The sequence below is a fragment of the Molossus molossus genome, unplaced genomic scaffold (assembly GCF_014108415.1).
Source record: "Molossus molossus isolate mMolMol1 unplaced genomic scaffold, mMolMol1.p scaffold_m16_p_18, whole genome shotgun sequence".
In the NCBI taxonomy this organism is placed as follows: domain Eukaryota; kingdom Metazoa; phylum Chordata; class Mammalia; order Chiroptera; family Molossidae; genus Molossus; species Molossus molossus.
The window spans coordinates 24,553,213-24,572,375 of NW_023425353.1; the positions used below are offsets into that span (position 1 = coordinate 24,553,213).

The 19,163-nt window shown below is 46.7% G+C and overlaps 1 protein-coding gene across 2 annotated transcripts in view; it reads right to left on the bottom strand.

Moving 5' to 3' along the window:
- The window catches only part of SRGAP3 (SLIT-ROBO Rho GTPase activating protein 3), a 229,625-nt gene that overhangs the window by 113,454 nt on the left and 97,008 nt on the right, over positions 1-19,163 (bottom strand). For both annotated transcript variants that reach the window (XM_036267035.1, XM_036267034.1), the window contains exon 2: positions 4,002-4,194. In XM_036267035.1, the coding sequence (XP_036122928.1) occupies positions 4,002-4,194 (193 nt within the window). The remainder of the gene's footprint in view (positions 1-4,001; positions 4,195-19,163) is intronic.

A 19,163-nucleotide genomic window follows, 5' to 3' on the forward strand; every position in this document is an offset into this window, starting at 1 on the left:
GGCTTCCTGGAGACAGGAGCCTGAGCTGCGAGTCTGGAATGGTGAGTCTTCCCCCTCAACAGCGTGCTCTGGTCCTTTGCAAAAGAAGACCCGGCTTGTCTGGCACTCAGGCGCCTTGAGATAAAGCCACCCGGTCCTGTCCATGCCCCTGGCTTATCATCAGGATCATCAGCAAAGATGGCAGAGTGCTTTGAAAAGGGTGTGATTAGAACAGAAACGTGATGGGATTTTACTCTCAATATTCAGTCTGCCCCAGGTAAACCCTGGGAGCTATCATTTGAGCCTTTCTTAATCATGTGCTCTGGACACAGCACCTCCTGGGCGACTACATTTTTTAGTTGGGAGCAGCTGGGGCCCACAGCAAAAGGAGGAACACTGGACTTAGAGTCAAGAGACTGCAGTTCCTGTTATGGACTGAAGGTGTGTCCCCGAAAAAGTCATGTTAAACCCATAAGCCCAAACTGATGGTATTAGGAGGTGGGGCCTCTGCAGGTAATTAGGGTTAGATGATGCCATGAGGGTGGAGCCCCGATAATGGGATTAGTGCCCTTCTAAGAGTCACTGGAGTTTGCGTCATCTCTCTGCTCTCTGCCACGTCAGAATACAGTTGTCCCTGCCACTTCGCACTTCGACTTCCGCGGCTTCACTCTACCGCGGTTTTTTCAAATAAATAAGAATCCTACTTCACGGAAATTCATTTATCGCGGTAGAATCTGGAACTGATGAACTGTGATACACGAGGGCCGGCTGTACAAGGAGAATCAGTGGTCTACAAGCTGAAAAAGGGCCCTCAGCAGAAACAGACCACGTGGCACCCTGATCTCAGAATTCCAGCCTCCAGAATCAAGAGAAACAGGTTCCTGTTTCTAAGCCACCCGGTCTGCGTTGCTTTATTACAGCAGCCAAACAGACCAAGATGGTTCCCACCCCAGTTCTGCCAGTAATTTGCTGTGAGATCTGGAACAGATCAGTTCGCTCTCTGAACCAAATCTCTCGGCCAGAGTGAACTTTATAGGCTAAGAAAATCCCCTCCCTCCCTTTCTCCCACTCTTTGGCAAACAACCCGTCTCGGCCCGGCACTGGCCCAAGTGCAGTGGGAAAAAAATAACAAGACCTAGACACTGCCCTCAAGGCCCCGAGAGGCTACCTGGAAGACCCCCTTAAATGAAGCATCTGTAAGACAGCAAGTCAAGGCTTCTCTGGACAGCCAGGACGAAGTGCCCGTGTGCTGAGCTCCAATGAAGAGGCAGCCAGGGGTCAGTGCCGGTCGGCCCTGGGGCCAAAGGGCAAGTCCAGACATACCCCAGAGGCTCCTGCTTCCAAAAGCCGCTGGGGCTCTGCCGTCACATTAGCATGGTGCAGAGGGCCCACGCCAGCTGCACTGGCCTGCCCACTCCCTCATTAGACTTTCATTCTGTGTCAAGCCGCCTGCTTAGCCCAACTGCCAGCTGGGGCTCCTGTTCCGTCTGGTGGCTCCAGTTAATGAACCCGTGAGGGGCTGGCCAAGCTCATTACAAGCCATGCAAGGAAACAGGGGACCCGCCTTTCCCCTCTCCTCCTTGTTCACACTGAGAATGGGAAGGGAGCTGATCCCAAACCAAGAGGAAGGAGAGGGGCAGGCGCCGACGCTCCAGGCCGACCGCACAGCCCTGGATGGCCCCGTGACAGCTCAGCTGAGACCTGGGTTTCCCAGCGTGGGTCTGCGTCTGTGGTTTTAGGGGAGTGTCAGATCCCACGGCTGCTCCCAGGCTGCATCCAGGCCTCTCCTGTCTCAGGCCGAGGAGGCAGAACCACCGTGAGGGTTCAAATCTGTCTCCAGTGACAGTCCACAGACATGTTCAGACAATTTGCTTTCTCAGAATTTCACTGTCTTCGTCTTTAAGATTCGGTAGTAATGCCCACATGGCACAAAGTAAGTGCTCAGTTAACACACCCAATAAATTACCGTTGCCATTGTTATCATTAAAAGACAGGCAAGGAAAGGCACCAAAACGTGGGCGGCGGCTGCTTCTGAGGTGCAGGGCTGTGTTTTTCTCTCCTACCTCTCTGCTCTTTCTAAATCGTATACAATGAGCATTTTGCTTTTGTCACTCGGAAAAAAAAACACCACATATTTCTCCAAAATATGTAACAGAAAAATGAGATTATGTATGTGAAAGGACCCAGACAGTGCCTGGGAGGAAGTTATTTCTAGAAGCTTCCTTCTGTGGCGAAAATTTAAAGAGCTGCAACTGGGTAGAAAAACAAGGAATGGTATTTGCAAGGTAGCAATGAGTTTTTGCCCTTTATTATTATTTCTTTTTTATTTATTTATTTTTTAATCCTCACCCAAGGATATTTTTCCATTTATCTTCAGATAGAGAGTGAGTGAGAGAGAGAGAGAGAGAGAGAGAGAGAGAAACATTGATGTGAGAGGGACACATCAACTGGTTGTCTCCTGCACCTGGGCCAGGGCCAGGGACAAACCGCAACCGAGGTACGTGCCCTTGACTGGAATCAAACCTGAGACTCACTGGTCCTCGGGCTGTCACTCTAACCACTGAGAAAAACTGGCCAGGGCTGAATTTTTGCCCTTTAATAAAGCAACTTTTTATTCCCAGATGTCAAGAGAAAGCACAAAAGCAAGTGTTCAAATGCTGCGGCCCAGATTGAGGAAGATGCTTAGGGGAGTTTACAGGAAGCCAGCTCCCGGGCCAGAGTGGGATGCAAAAAACAGACAGGGAGCTGGAAGCATAACAGATGCGTGAATACACAAAATGTGGTCTGTATATAAATGGAATAGTATTCAGCCTTAAAAAAAAAAAAAAAGGAACTATGTCACATGCTACAACATGGATGAACCTTGAGGACTATGCTAAGTGAAATAAACCAGTCACAAAGGACAAACACTATTGGATCCCACTTACATGAGGTCCCCAGAGTAGTCAGATTCAGAGACAGAAAGCAGGGTGCTGGTTGCCAGGGGCTGGGGGAAGGGGAAGGGGAGTTCATGTTGAACGGGCACAGTTTCAGTTCGGGAAGATGAAAAGTTCTGGAGATAAATGTTGCGGATAGCCACATGACTGTTGAATGTGGATAATACATGAAACTGTGCACTTAAAAATGGTTAAGATGGTATATTTAATGTTACGTGTATTTTACCACAATGTAAAAATATGTAGAAAGAGAGGAAAGTGCTTGGACACAGAGAAAGAAGGATCAGGTCAGGTGGGCTGAAGTAAGTCTCTGGCCTCCTGGGGTTGAGGGCCATTGGCTGGAGAGATGCTCCGAGAAAGGGCACCCTCTGGGGAGCATGGAAGAGGACAAGGGCTGCAGAGGGGTGCTGCCCACTGGGTGAGTAAGCCCATGTGAGGCTCTATCTTCTGCCTACACTTAGGATAGCTTTGAGCACAGCAGGTGATGCAGCTGGAGGGCTCAGAGTCCCCACAAACCTGAGAGGACCGTGTCCCCAAGAACTCAGCACTTGGAGCGTGAGAAACTAGTACATGGGGGGTTTGAGTGTCGCAAAAAAGTAACAAGGCAGGGAAACAGCCCGGCATGCGTCCTCCAGGGGAGTAAGGAAGAGAAATGCTTTGAGCACCGGTTCCATGAAGAAGACATTCTGAGGCCCTTGTGCTAAAGAAATTCAGAAGTGGCTGGCTGGCCCCAAAACACAAGATAGGGCCAGGATACCCTGAAAGGAGGCGGGGTGTTACCCTGGCCCAAATGGAGGCTAGCACAGTCCCTGGTCGGATGAGAACGACAACAGCGATTTATTGAGCACTTACTATCTTGTCCAGTTACCCACTTATCCCCTGCAGCTCCCTTATGCAGAGGAACTAGTCTATCTTCACTTTCCACTAAGGAAGACTGAGGCTTGGGGGTGTTGTGTCCTGCAGACCCAGGGTCTCAGAGGCAGCCATCTCCCTCCAATGAGTCCTCGCCTTCTCTCAGTACTGCGGCCAACTGCCCGCCCTCCCCAGCACTGCCCTCCCCTCGCCCAGCCCCTGGCCCCTTCTCACTTGAACTGGTGCTCCCGGGAGCTGCGGATCTTGGAGGAGAACCGCTCGGCCAGCTTCTCCAGGCTGCGGGAGTACTCCAGCTCAATCTCAGCTTTCCGGCGGAAGAACTCCTGGAGGTCCTGTAGCAGCTGCAGCCGAGACTCGGATTGCTGCTCCAGGCATTTGAACTGCTCCACCAGCTGCGTGCGGATCTCTGCGGGCAGAGGCAAGGAATGGGATGTCAGGCTGGTGGTGGGGCAGCCGTGGGACCCACCCAGCCGACCCAGTGCCTCCCCACCACCACCCAGAGCCTCTCCACTCACTGGCACAAGGGCCTGGCACTCGCCAGTTTTTGCCACATGTTCTAACCCAGTGTTTCCCAGAGTCGGACCACTGCACATTGCCACCACTACATCTGCCCCATCCGCGTACCTCCAGCATTGTTATTCCTTCCGTACCATCTAGTACACTGGCTCACTTTTCTTATTGGAATGAGCTTATTTAAAATAAACAGTTTTATGTCACTACAGTAAGGGGAAACTAGGACCACTTGCCATGCCGGTACACAGAAAATTAATTCAACGAAAACAAAAGTTTTGTAAAATTCTCTCTAGAGACTACTGCTTATCGAAGCCTAAGCTGCTTGCTATCAACAAAAGAAAAATAGGACCGTGAGCAGCGTTAAAGAAAGATGTCGGCGGGAGACAGGGCTGGAGGGGTGCCATTCGCTCTTGGGTTTCAGTGTTACTTTAGGCCACGTCAGTGTTCCACTCTGAATTATCCTGAGCTCCGTGCATAAACATCTCAGGTACCACTAGAGGAATGTCGCGCACACTTCAGGAAACACTGACGGAGCAAACGGGGTCTGAGCAACCAGGGCAAAAGTGGGGGTCGAGGGTGGTGGAGATAAAAATCACAGCCAGCGAATCTCAGTGACCACAGCCAACCTCATCGTCAAGCCCACAGTGTTGTCACTGCATTAGCTCTTTCCCGGCCACCCCACAAGCCACTCAGCACCCTGCTCACACCACTACCCTGCTCAAATCATCTCATGGCCCCTTCTACCTGAGCATTAAGTCCCACTCCTCAGTGTGGAACGCAAAGCCCTCTATCACTCAGCCCCAAACGTACCTTCCCTGGATTTACCCCCAATACACTGTAAAACCATCCAAATCAGTCCTTGAAATGTCCAATCTCACGTGCATTAATGGGCACCCTCTGAAATGGTGACAGCACCATCGTAGCATCCTTTAGAGAAGTGGTCTTCAAGGGGGAAGCCTTACCCTGGGGTACACGAACACTCCCCAGGGGGCCGCAGGCAGGAAGAGTTATAAGGGAATCCGCTGGCGGTCCTGCTTCCATTCCCATGCTCCTGCTCCACCAGAGACTGTCGGTCTAGACGGCCTGACCCCTCCCTGTGCCACCTCCTCTTCACAGCAGTCTTTCTCCCTCTTTGCAGACCAGCTTCTCCCTCATACAGAATCCGACTAAGGTTCAGTGACCCTAAGTGTCAAGATATCTGGGTGCCCCCAAAAAATGGACAATGGAGAATGTTGGTGTCAGCAAATCTTCCTTTAATCTAGGGACTCTTGCTGCTCAAAATGTGACCCATGGACCAGCAGCACTGGGGTTGCCAGTATCTCAGGCCCCAACCCCAGACCTTCTGAATCAGAATCTGCACTGTAGCAGATCCCCAATGGTCCTTATGCACTGTAATGTATGAGAAGCACTGGCATCAACCACCCTGTCCACCGCACTATGAGAAGTATTTCCCAGACTATCTTACATTTTATGTTCAGTAGTTCTTTATCAAATTAGAAAGCATTTATATTATTTTGATGAGTTGTACAATAAATCAATCCAAAAGAAGGATATTTTGAGTTTTATGGTTAAAGGGAATTTTTTAAACATCCATTTCCATTCACATACATATTTTGGGTAAAAAGAAGTATGATAGAGTAATCAATAAAAAAGTTTTCAAGCATAAAAATATATTAAGATAAAATTCTATGAAGGAAATAGAAGGGAATTATGAGTTCAAGATGGTAAAGAAAGGAACAATGTAAAATTTCTGACTTGTGCAGTTAATTTTTGACCAATGGTGATGGACATCAATGAATTATCGTATTTATCCTATAACCTGTCAATTACACTCATGAATACATACCCCAAAGAAATCAGTGTTTATGTCCACAAAATATAGAGAAGAAAACACAGTAGCTTTGTAGCCAAATGTTAGAAACAACCCAAAATGTCCACTAAGAGTAGACACAATTTTTTAAAATGTGAAATATTCCTTTAGTGGAATACTATACAACAATGAAAAACGAAGTACTGCTACCTGCAGGGACATGCTTAAATCTCACAGAGCTCATGTTTATTGAAAGAAGCCAGAACAAAGGAAATAATGCAAAACTAATTTATAGTGGTATATATGATGACATGGTGATGAGAGAGGTCAGAGAAATGGTCACCTTTGGAATGGATAGTGACTGAGAGGGGCACAAAGGTGCTTTCTGGAATGCTGGATATATACCCCACCTCTATCTGGGTGGTCAGTTCACTGGTAAAAATTAATTGAGCTGCATGCTTAAGATCTGTGCATTCTACTTTATATAAGTGATACTTCAATAAAAAGGCAAAATGAAAAATTGCTGTGTTATTTCATTTCCATTTGATACATTTAAGAGAGTACTATAATTTTACTTTACAAGGTCAATATTTACAATATGGCAGAAATTATATCCTTTGTAACTACTCAAACTTACAATGAAACTTTTCAGATGTCAAGTTAAAATGTGTGAGGCAAAGAGATTTTTTTCTCCCTAAGTTCATTTAGAGGGTAGGCAAGCAAAAAAATTTCAAAACCAAAACCACTGCTTTCGAGCCCATGTCAAGCACTGCTCCTCCCAGGAAGTCTGGACTGCTCAGCCCTCATGACCCTCCTTTGAACTCCTGTGGTACTTGTTAGGCTCAGACCACCTCCTGCTGGTTTTTAATTCTTTCATGTACCTGTGTCTTATCTGCCTTAGCTCCTCAAATAAAATTTAAGCTCTGAGGGTGGATTCTCTTAGCACACATGGGTCATCAGGATGTAAATATCGGTATAGCAAATTACTATTTACCTTTACCAAGGGCTTTTACCCAAAGACACTAAGTGTTGTGATTATGGGAGTCTCTCTCAACACAAACACACGCACACACCACACCACACCACACACATACCATACTTCACACCCACTCATACGCACTACACACACTAACCCATACACACCACATAACACACACACACCATATACCACACACGTACATACCACACATCACTCACACATACCACACATGCACCACACACACATATACCCCAAACCCAACACATACGCACCATGCACACCACACACTCACATATACCCATCATACACAGAACCACACATACCACATACCATGCCACATACCACACACACTCACATGTATACACACCACACACCTCATATAACACACACACACCACACATCGCACACACTCACACAGAGCACACACAAGACATGGATATTATATTATCCATCTGTACAGTTGGAGAAACTAAGGCTCTGTGTGAACTAAGATCAGGAGCTTGTCCAAGGCCACATTTTGTCCTAGGAACTGTAGCAAACTGTACAGGTACGCCTACGACACGGCCTACTTGTAGAACTGGATTGAGATGCCTTCGTTCCTGGTTCAAGCCCTGCCATATCAACACATAATTATAAAAATGCTTTACAAATATTTTTCAAATTACTTTTAGACCATCCACTCTTTGGGGTTTAGAATAATCCTAATAATCCCAGCACTGCCCGAGCCTGGTGCTGAGTTCTTCAGCTATTCATCTCACATACTCTGCACAGCATCCCCTATAACGTGGGCACTGCTAGTGTTCCCCCACTTTTCCCCCATAGATGGAGAAGTGGAGGCTCAGAGGTAAGTAGCCTCTGGTCTTAACAGCTGGTATGTGGCAATTAAGCTAGAAATCAAGCCCGGAGCCTTCAGATGGGAGCAATAACCCTCCTGACACCCCATTAGACTGAGGCTGTGTTATTTTATTTTATTTTATTTTTTAAAAAGACTTTAATCCATCTGTATGCAGCCTCTTGTACCTTTTTTGTAACAAGATGGTGGTCTAAAGAGATAGTATTTATCAGAAATGCTGCAGCCCCTGCCTTCCTCCATTACAGGACATAATCAGGAGCCAATGTTCTCATATTTTAGAGGAAAAGCTCATAAATCACACTGTGATGACAGGAGCTGATTTGGAAGAAGCAGAGAAACCTCCCCCAATTCACACAAGCAGCTGGAGCCTTCCAAGCTGGGTCGAGCACGGGACCTCTTACAGCTTGGACGCCTCAGAGTCAAGTCTTTCTAGCAGGAAACAGCCCTGGCAGAAGCACCGAGGGGATTTGATTACCCATCTCTGTCTTTCTAACTCCCTTCCAAGTTGCTCCTCCTCGGGGCAGGCACAGATTTGGTTTTTCTCCTTGAAGATTTCAAAAGGAGCAAGAAAATAAAATAAAACAATTGCTCCCAAGGCACAGACTTCATTTAGCACACATTCCCCCAGCAGGCAGCTCCAGTCACAGCACAACACTGGGTGGCAGAAAAATAAAGAGGGGATGGGACAGGGAGGAAGAGGGTCTTGGGAAGTCATGAAAGGCTTTGATCTCAGGACCTTAGAGCTGAAGATGACCTCCTTGATGGCCTAGTGCAGACTCCTGGGTTGCAGACAGAGGAATGAGGCCCAGCAAAAGGGCAGAACTAATTATGCAAGGTCTCCTGAAGCTCAGCTCTCCCCGTGTCACTCTCCTGATAAAATTCTCCATGGCTCCCCACTGTTTATAGAATCAAGGCCAAACTCCTCTGACATCCCTCATAATGCCCCTGCTTACTCTCTAAGCAACAGCCTCACCAAAGACCACTGTGCCTGTGTCAATTCTGCCAGTCATGGCAATACCCAGGGCGACCCACATTATGAGAACAAGTTTCCTTATGCTCCCCACTCACAATCACAACCTCGCTGGCAGAGGGCACAGGAGGAGTCTTCGGATCCAAGGTAATTATGAACTGTATTTTTTAGTTAACAGACTGTTTTTAGAGCAGTTTTAAGTTTGCAGAAATATTAACAAGAATGTACAGAGTTCCCACACACCCCTTCTTCTTCTCTTCTATTATTAACATCATGCATGGGTGCGGTGGGTTTATTACAACTAAGTCCATGGTTTGTTTACATTAGGGCTCACTCTTTGTGTTTTACATTCTAGGGTTTGAACAAATACATGACAGGTATCCATCATTATAGTCTCATACAGTGCGTTTTCACTGCCCTAGAAATCCCCAGCGCTCCACCTATTCATCCTTCCCTTCCTCCTCTCCCCAACCCCGGCAACTACTCATCCTTTTACTATATCTTTATAATTCTGCCTTTTCCAGAATGTCATACAGCTGTAATCATACATTATATAGGCTTCTTCAGCTGACTTCTTTTAGTTAGCAGTAAGCATTTAAGGTTCCTCCATGTCTTCTTTTTCATTCTCACCCCAAAATATTTTTCTATTTATCTTGAGAGAGAGAGAAAGAGAGAAAGAGAGAGACACATCAACGTGAGAGAGACACATTGACTGGTTGCCTGCCGCGCAACCCTGACCCGGGCCAGGGACAAACCGCAACTGAGGCACATACCTTTGACTGGAATCAAACCTGCGACTCATTGGTTCGAGGGCCAACAATCTAACTGCTGAACCAAACTGACCAGGACCCTCCATGTCTTTGTATGGCTTGATAGCTCATTTCTTTTTTTTTTTAATCCTCACTCGAGGGCATTTTTCCATTTTTTATTCAGATAGAGCAGGAAGGAGAGGAAGAGAGAGAGAAAGAGAAACATCGATGTGAAAGGGACACATCGAGTGGCTGCCACCTGCACGACCCAACCAGGGCCAGGGACAAACTGCAACCGAGGTACGTGCCCTTAGCGGGAACCGAACCCAGGTCTTGCTGGACCACAGGCCGACGCTCTAACTGCTGAGCCAAACAGACCAGGGTGATAGCTCATTTCTTTTTATTGCTGAATAATATTCCAATGACTGGCATAATATTTAGTTTATCTATTCACCTACTGAAGGACATGATTCCTTCTCATTTTTGGCAATTATAAATATTTTGTGCAAGTTTTTGCATGGACAGAACTTTACAACTCATTTTAGATAGGAAATACAGGACTTTTTTAAAAAAATATTTTTTAATTTAATTTTTTTTAGAGAGAGAGATAGAAACATCAATGCGAGAAAAGCACATCAATTGTCTGCCTCCTGAATACCCCCCCTCCCCGAGGAATCAAGCCTGCAACCCGGGCATGTGCCCCGACCAGGAATCGAACTGGGACCAGTTCGTCCACGGGATGACGCTCAATCCCCTGAGCCATGCCGGCCAGGCAAAATATGGGAATTTTTTAAAAATTAGTTACAAAAGTGAGAAGGTAGAGGGACACAAAGAGAAAGGGGTTTGGGTGTGTTCTCCCAGCCCTGTCCACCAGCCACCTCGTCCCCCTGTGGCAAGGCAACCCAGTCACCAGGTCCATGGGCACCCGTCCAGAAACAATGGCATATTTCAAGTATATTATGTCTCCTCTTTTTACGGGTCTTATAGCATATCATTCACAGCATTCTGTACCTTCCCTTCCTGAGACTACATCAGGGAGACTAGTCCATACCATTTTATAAAGAACTTCCTCATTCCTTTTTACAGCACTGTAGAATTCCACCGTAAACATTTCGAACCAGTCTCCTTTTCCGAACTTGTTAATCTTTTACTATAGTCAGCAATGCTGCAGGGAAGAACCACATTCAAGCTTCACCTTGCGCCTCACCTGTGCAGGTACATCACCTGCGTGGTGGCAGTGCCAGGTCAAAGGCATCTGCAGCAGGGGTTTGGGGCTTCTAAACTGCTCTCTTCTGAAATGCTACCAATTTGACTCCCACCAGAAATTTATGAGAGGGTCACAGGGACTATTTGAAAGGAAGACATGCTGGGACTTGCTTCAAAATAACCCTGGGCAGGGGGCTGGGGAGTGGTAGAATTACAGGTAACACAAGACTGGCCTTAATCATAGAAATTTAGTTGTAGTGATGATATGGGGAAGAGGCTTGCTATACTATTCTCTCTACTTTTGTAATGTCTGAAATCTTTCAAAATAAAAAACGAGAAAGGCAGACAAAGCCAGAAACTTGATACAAAGCCTGCAGCTCTGGTCAACAGGTCTGACCAGTTAGGAATGCCAATAACGTGTCCCCAGAGGCCTCTGTCCCCAGCCTGCAGATGGCTATCCTGGGTTAGAAACCCTAAGAGCAATTTTAAATTCAGTTTCCCAGGCCCCACCCAATTCTAGTTCTCAGACCCTGTCCTAAGAATGAGGTAACTTTTCTGACACCTCCTGAGATGGTGAGACCCCACTTTCACTGTCCGTATTCATCCTGAAAATCAAGACCCTGTGAGCGTTTGGCCCCTCTGCTCCACAGAAGCAGCTGGTGCCCCCACCCCCAAGCATAAAGTTTCAGGAGCTAACAGGAGAGTGAACCGTAGGGTAGGTACAGCCGGCAGAGCCTCATCACATCTATACGCAACCGTGCCTGATGACCACCACATCCGAGACTGGTACTACTGTCTTTCCTATTTTTAGATGAAGCAATTGAGACTCGGGGAGCCATAGTGATTTGCCCAGGATCACCAAGAAAGTGACTGACATCCGGAGTAAGGGGCAGACAGGAACCAAGATTACCCAGTCTCCAAGTCAAGGCGCTTTCTCTGCGGGATCCAATGCCTCCCCTCTCAGGAATCCTGTCCCGCTCTGCCTCCTATCTCCACCCTGCACTCCCTCTGTCATACTGGTGCCATTCTCACTGGTCCTAGCTGTCATCGTATTGGTCCCAGTGCATCCTGACCTCGACCTCAAGCCCTCCTGTGGTGGAGGGACACATCAGCTTGGTAACACAATGTAGCAGGCTCTGGGTTTACCTGCCCAGGGGATTCAAAGCCTGGCCCTTCCTCACATTCAGCCAGGCAACCTTGTTTCCTCATTTCCCTGGGAGTCAGTTTCCTCTGCAAAATGGGGGTGATAATAACCTATCACATGTTGTAAGAATAAATAACCATCCGATCAAGTTGCTGGTACAGTGCTTCAACTGTTTTAGCACTGCACTGTCCAACACAGTGGCCACTAGCCAAATGTGGCTATTTAAATTGATTACATAATTTAAAAATGCATTCCTAAGTCACGCTCGCTGCATTTCAAGTGCTTAAAAGCACATGTGGCTAGTGGCTACTGTACTGCAGAATATTTCCATCCCTGCAGAAGCTTCTATTGGACTGAACTGTATTAGAGGCTTAATATAGGTTAGCTGTGACTATCATTTACTATTATTGCTTTTCGTGGCCATTTCTCATCTTCTCAAATGGAAAACAGGGTCCTGAGAGGCAGGGATAACACCCATGTGTTAGTACTCAAAGTCTGTGCACAACCCCTCCAACAAAAGCAGCATAATGGGGTCCGTGAGGCCCTCAGAACAGCAGAGTGATGGAGACTCACTCTCGTTGCCGGCAGCCCACACCCAGCATCCCGAAGGGGTCCACTGCTGCCCAGCTCCAGGCCTGGGGAGGGGAGTTGTGTGGCAGAGTAGATAGACCCACAGCACCTGGACTCCAGGTGGTGTCATGAGCTGACATCTTATTTCTGCCAGGTGAGGTCTTAGGCAGGCAAGTCATTTCCTCTGAGCCCTTTTCCCACCTGTAAAAGGCAGGTGACTCCGCTCATCCTGCAGGACGCTGCGAGGATCAGACTAGCAATAACGTGAGTTCCGTGCCAGGCACTAGGAGCCCTCAGCAAACGGCTCCACAGAGAGGTGGCACGTGTACACAGATTTGGGGGACATGGGAAGGGCACACACTCACAGGCCTTGGGGACATGAAAAGGGTGCAGACGCACAGGCATTGGCGACAACCAGCCTGGGCTCCAAATCTGGTTTTATCCACTTAGTAGAAGTCACTTCAGCTCATCTTTACAGATGAGTCTGTTTTCTCATCTGTAAAATGGGGCATAATAATACCTTCTGGTGGGTTTGTCAAAAGAGAGGTGATACGCAGGCCAAGCACCTGGCAGGAGGCCAGGTGCAGAGCAGATAAGCAGTCAGTAGCAGGAGTGAGCCATCACTATAGCCACACAGGCTGGGCACAGAGCTCGCTGGGTGTTTCCCAGGCCTCCCACCTGTCCTTCCTAAACAGCCTTGCGAGGCGGGTTGAATTACTTGCAACCATCCCTGCCCCTGGCCTCTGGGGCTGGGTTCCCTCCTCCTTCCCCGCCCTCCCAGCAAGCCTGGGCCCAGGCTTCATTCCTTCTCTGGACCCTACACAAAAGGCTACGCATCCCCGCCCCTTCTCCCAGCCTCCCGTGTGTGAAGAGACCGTTTGTCGTGGGGGCCCTGTGCCCCTGAGGGCTGCCGAACTCCTCGCCTTGCGGGAGAGCACCAGCTGCCAGGCCAGACACAGCCGCCACAAGCTGTTTCCCTGGTAACCACTGCCCACCCAGTCGTGCCAGCCACTGTCCCTACTGCCTCCACACTGGGTGGAGCCAGCCTGGTAACTAGGCGCAAGCTCCCCCCAAGTCCTCTCTGCAGATGCGGCGGTTCCTGGAAACTCGTATTGTCTCCCTCATAAGGCTAAAGACCCCTACTGATGGCATTAGTCCGTCCTTTATTAATCTTGACCAAGCTCACTTACATCCATCATTGCTTCTCACCCCAGAAGAGGGCTGCAGGGAGGCGGTGAGTATCACACCATTTTACAGATGGGAACATTGAAGCCCAAGAGAAAGGACCTGCTTGAATCACAGGACTCCAACTCCAGCTGGCCTGACCCTGCCAGGCACTGCCCTGGTCTAGCTCTGATCCCATGGAACAAAGTGAGTAAGCCCCAGAATGGCACTGTGAAATGGGTGGCTGGGTGATGCAGCACCAAGAAAACAGACTTGCTGAGTTCAGAGCCTGGCCTTGAAGCTTGTTAGCTGTGTAACCATCATCAAGTCAGTAACCTCGCTGGGCCTTGGCTTTCTCATCTGCAAAACGGAGGAAGCAATAGCTCTGCGTGCTGCCACAGACTGTCTCCTTGTTAAGCAAAGCAGTGAATGTTATGCTACAGCCTTAAGAGGAGCTACACTGTTATCCCGTTTTGCAGAGGAGGACACTGAGGCACAGAGGTGAAGTGACTTACCTAGTTCCACCTAAACATTAAGAAGTCTTTGGGCTCCAAATCTTGTTCCTCTCGCCAGGGATGGCTCCTGTGCGCTTGCCATATGCACCATACCAAGTCGGCCGAGTTTTTACAGTTTGTCTTTAACCACCTCACAAGTACTCAGGGTGGCAAAGGCCAAGCTTCGCACAGATAATCAAAGCACATCAACTCCTGAGGCTTTCTTGGAGCAAATTATATATGCTTCCAACTTTCTTGGGGGATGGGGAAACAGGTGTATGCTGGAAAGGAGCTGGGTGAAATGATTGGCATTTCCCCCTCCATTCCTTACCACCACCCCCTCCCTGCAAAAGGAAACACAGTATATGGGCTAATGTTTTGAAAAAAATAAGTTATTTAATAATAGTGATGATGATGATATGTCAACCAGGAAAATCTTCCTGTAAGAGGAAATGATATGATTCCCAAGACACTAAGGAGTTAGCATTGGATATACATTCATGGCTGAAGAGGTGGAAGACAGGAGCTTCCTACTTCCCACCGTGGTCCAAAAGCAGAGACCCAACTCGGCAGCCCCCTGACAACCCCACCTAGATTGCTAAACCCATTCCCTTGAGTCGAAAGTGAAAAGCAGAATGAGTGAGGGAGAGGGTTTCCCCACAGCACTTATGCCATGTCCAAATAATAGCCACTCCCTCAAATAGAAGTCAGAAGTTCCTTCTCTGCCTTCCTGATGTTCGGTGAGATGGAAAGAAGGGTCAGAGTAAGGCCACACCTCCTCCTACCAGAAGCTCTGAGTTAAAACAGGCTGTGATCAATTTCAACACAATATTAATATTCATAGCTTTGCTGCCCAGTGGTCCCTGAAGGATCAGATGCATTTAAATGGGAAGAGATCAGGATTCATTAACGCTGAATTTCCAGCTGAGTCCTCTGATGAGCATGCTTCTTTTATGTCTTCGGTCCTACCCCGCTCCGGAAACATCTAAGTGTTTCCCAAACTTTACACAGTGTGTCCTCTCTAAAAACCATCTGTTCTATATTTATTTAATATATTTCTTTAAATCACTTTGCTTTCTATATCAGATGATTTATAATATTGCTGTAACTGGGAAAACCTGAATCACTCCCTATTAACAGAAGGTAACTGTAAAAATAAAAACAGTGAACACAAAGTAATGTTATTAAATTCTAAATTCTACCCAGATTCTGTCGCTTGAGACCTGCTTGCTCTTTGAAAAAAGAAGTTTGACAAGTATTAGAGGGAGTGTTTAAGGCATGCTAGAACCTAATGGCAACTTTCTCCTTACGGTAATCAGAAGGGTTAAAGAAAGATTAGAGGAAATAACTATTTTTGTGAGTCAATGCTATTTAGTTCTGTCTCTGTGAACCATGTGAAATCATGCTCTATATATATCAAAAGTGGGGCTCCATCCCTGAGGAAATGTTGGTTGATCCAACCCCTTAACTCATAAAGTAGAAACGGAGGAGCACAGAGCCTCACCCTCGTACCAGAACCTGGGTTTCCTAGCTACATAGCTAATCCTCAGCATTTTGACTACAGTTCTTCATGCTCGAGTTCTTACTGCTCTGTTGCGACGGAAGGCACTTAGCACAGTGCCAGCACCAGCCACCAAGTTGGTTCTTCACAAATGTTTTTAAGTGAATCAATTAACCAGTAAAATGAAACGATGCATGAGGTAGGGTGAATAATGACCACCAAAAGATATCCCTGGAACCTGAGAATGTTGAAAAGAGCTGTACAGATGTAATTAAATTATCCTGGATTTATCCAGGTGGCCCTAAGTGCAATCACTAGTGTCCTTGGAGGAGAGAGGAAGGAGATTAACACAGACGGAAGAGGAGGAGGCCACGTGACTACAAAGACAGAAATTGGTGATGTGGCCACAAGCCAGCGAATGCTGACAGCCACCAGAAGTTGGAAGAAGCAAGGAATGGATTCTCCCCTAATGTCTCTGGAAGCAGCGAAACCCCGCCAACATTTTAATTTTGGCCCAGGGAAACTGACTTCAGACTTTTAGAAAGTGAGAGAATTAATGTGTGTTAAGTCACCAGGTGTGTGGTCATGTATTACAGCAGCCATAGGAAACTAGTGCAATGTGCTTTAGACCACTGTGAAACTTCTAAAGATTACAGAAGATGATCTCAGCAGTGATGTAGAAAGTCAGATGACCAGAAGAGGGAGGAACCATGGGTGCTGAAGAGTCTGCTGAGGCAGGACTTATAGGGTCTGGACAGTCAGAAAAAGGGAGCTGGACATTCTATCACACACACCACAAGCATTTACTGATTGCCTACTACCTCTGTCTTAGAGGGCGGGAGAAACCAGGATGGAACTATGTATACAATAGGACCGCTACCCTCAAGGAACTCCCAGTATATGGGGAGGATAAGGCATACATAGGTGAAAAACTAATTAGCAATATAGGATCAGAGGCATACACAAAAATGTGTGTTCAGGGATAGTAATTATAACATTGTTTATAAAAGTGAAAACTTGAGCACACCATAACATAATCCAGCAACAGGGCAACAAACTGGCACATCCATGCAATAAACTCCTACGCAGTTTTAAAATCATGTAAAGTAGTTCATAACCTTGGAAAATGCCCATAAGGTATAGTTAAATAACAAAGGTGAGTTATAAAAATAGGATGCATGGTTTTTTTCTCCCAAAATACAATTATAGCTATTTATACACAGAGAATAAACTGAATATACAACAAAATGTTCATCATGATTATGTCTAGGTGGTGGGATTACAGATTGATTCATTTCTTCACTAAATATTTACCAAGCACCTGTGTGCTAAGCCAGGGCTTGGAAAACTTTTTTGTAAGGGGCTATACGGTAAATATTTCATGCTCTGCAGACCATACAGTTTCTGTTGCAACTATGCAGTTCTGCCCTCATAACACAAGAGTAGACACAGACAGTATGGGAATAAATGCACATGACTGTGTTTCAATAAAACTTTATTTACAAAACAGGCAATGGGCCAGATCTGGCCTGTGGGCCATAGGTTGCCAACTCCTATACTAATCACTCTGATTTTCTATATTTTTTAACTCTTCCACATAATAGGTATTGATCCTCACATATGGAAAGGGGCAAAGATGCTTTTAAATGCTCAGTATCAGTGGCGCTGGGAAGGTCATGGTTGGGTCATAATAAGGTAACATTTCCTCTAGGAGTGACAACCTCAGATATCCCTGGGGGTTAAGCAGGTACCAAAAATGTGATTAGAGATCTAGCATAAAACAATACGGAGAGCACAGATCTGGCCAAATATATTCAAACCCATTCTTTAATGTTAATACTATATCTGCTAAACAAAAACAACATAGAGGCCTCAAGCTTATGACTCTGGAAAACCCTCCCAGCAAATGTCACTTTAGCTAGGGCCGGTCCTACTGGATTCAAACCCAGAGCAGGGAGGCCCCACTCACTCTGTCTCAGCTGTCCCCACCTTGACCCCATTAACTCATGCTGAAATGACCAGCCGGGGCAAGAGCTGCTAATCTTTATTGAGAAGGTGCCTCCGGCCATGTGTGCACTCACCTGACAGTAACAGGACGCAGGATGAATTTCCTTGACCTTCTGATGAGAATGCCACATGAAAGAATATCCCAGGCCAGGGGAAGCCCAAATGGTTTATGCACACTGCAGCTACTGCTCAGAAGGCTTGCCACAGGACGGAACGGCACTACACCCGGTGGAGTGATTTATATTTCTGAAGGCCACGTGAGTTATTGCCCATTACCTCATCCTGGCAAATTTGAAAATTATTGCCAATTGATTTTGGAAAGGAGAGAAGGAGAAATAAAAGAGGTCTGATTTCAGTGTGTGTGTGTGTGTGTGTGTGAGTGCGGGTGTGTGTGTGTTTAAATGTTCAAGGAGGTCACTGAGTGGGGCCTGGTTATTTGAAGGAGTTTCATTTTTAAGGTACATGTCAAGCAAGTCCTTACAATGACCGTTATCAATTCTTGTTGTCAGTACGTGAACCTTCGCGAGACGCTCTGCAGGGTACCCCCCTGCCTCCGAGTGTGGTGCAGCAGGACGTGAGGAAAGGTATCCGGAGAAGTACTTCTCAAGTGCTGCCTCCAGCAAACTTTTAGGGAAAGTCTCAGGATAAAATACAAAATCGTTATAGTCACCTAATGGCTTAATAATGGGTTACAAGCCTGAGCGCCAATAATGTACGTCCTGTGGTCTGGTAACTCTACTTCATACTCCAACGTGGACTTGAAAAAGTAAGTTCTGGGTTCGTTCCAGCTCTGCCTGGAGGCATTACCCTCCTCTGTAAACTGGGATTAAAGATACCTACCTAAGAATTGTGGTAAAATCAAATTAGGAAATATACACATCCGTGAAAGAGTTCCATAACCAGTAAAGCGTTTTACAAACGGGTGCGATTCTGCACTGTGGTATAATTATTATCCATTACCTGCACATTAGTCCAAAGTGTTGCCCGCGCATCGCTGACTGCAATACTGACACAAGATTAACCACAGAGGGAAAGGTTGGGGCTCCCTCAGCAGACCCAACATGCCTCCCAGTGTGGTCGCGAATTTCCATGCTCAGGCTGGAATCCAATCATTCATGCTTGGGCTCAGAGTGAGCACTTACTACCCCAATATAAATCTATTTATCCTTTTAACGTAGTATGGAACTCTCGCCAAGCTCATATTTCATGTCTTGGGTCCTATTACCAAAGAGGAAAAACACCTCGTGTTTATTATCTCGCCACTGGCAGCATAGTGTCGTGGGGTTTTTTTCTGTGTCCTGCTTGGGCAATAATTCTTTATATATAAAAAATGTATTGGGGTTCACAAGGCTTGGGGCAAACAGCTTCACTCCTGTTGGTCAGTCGGTCGGTGGATTGCCGTTGTGATCCTACTG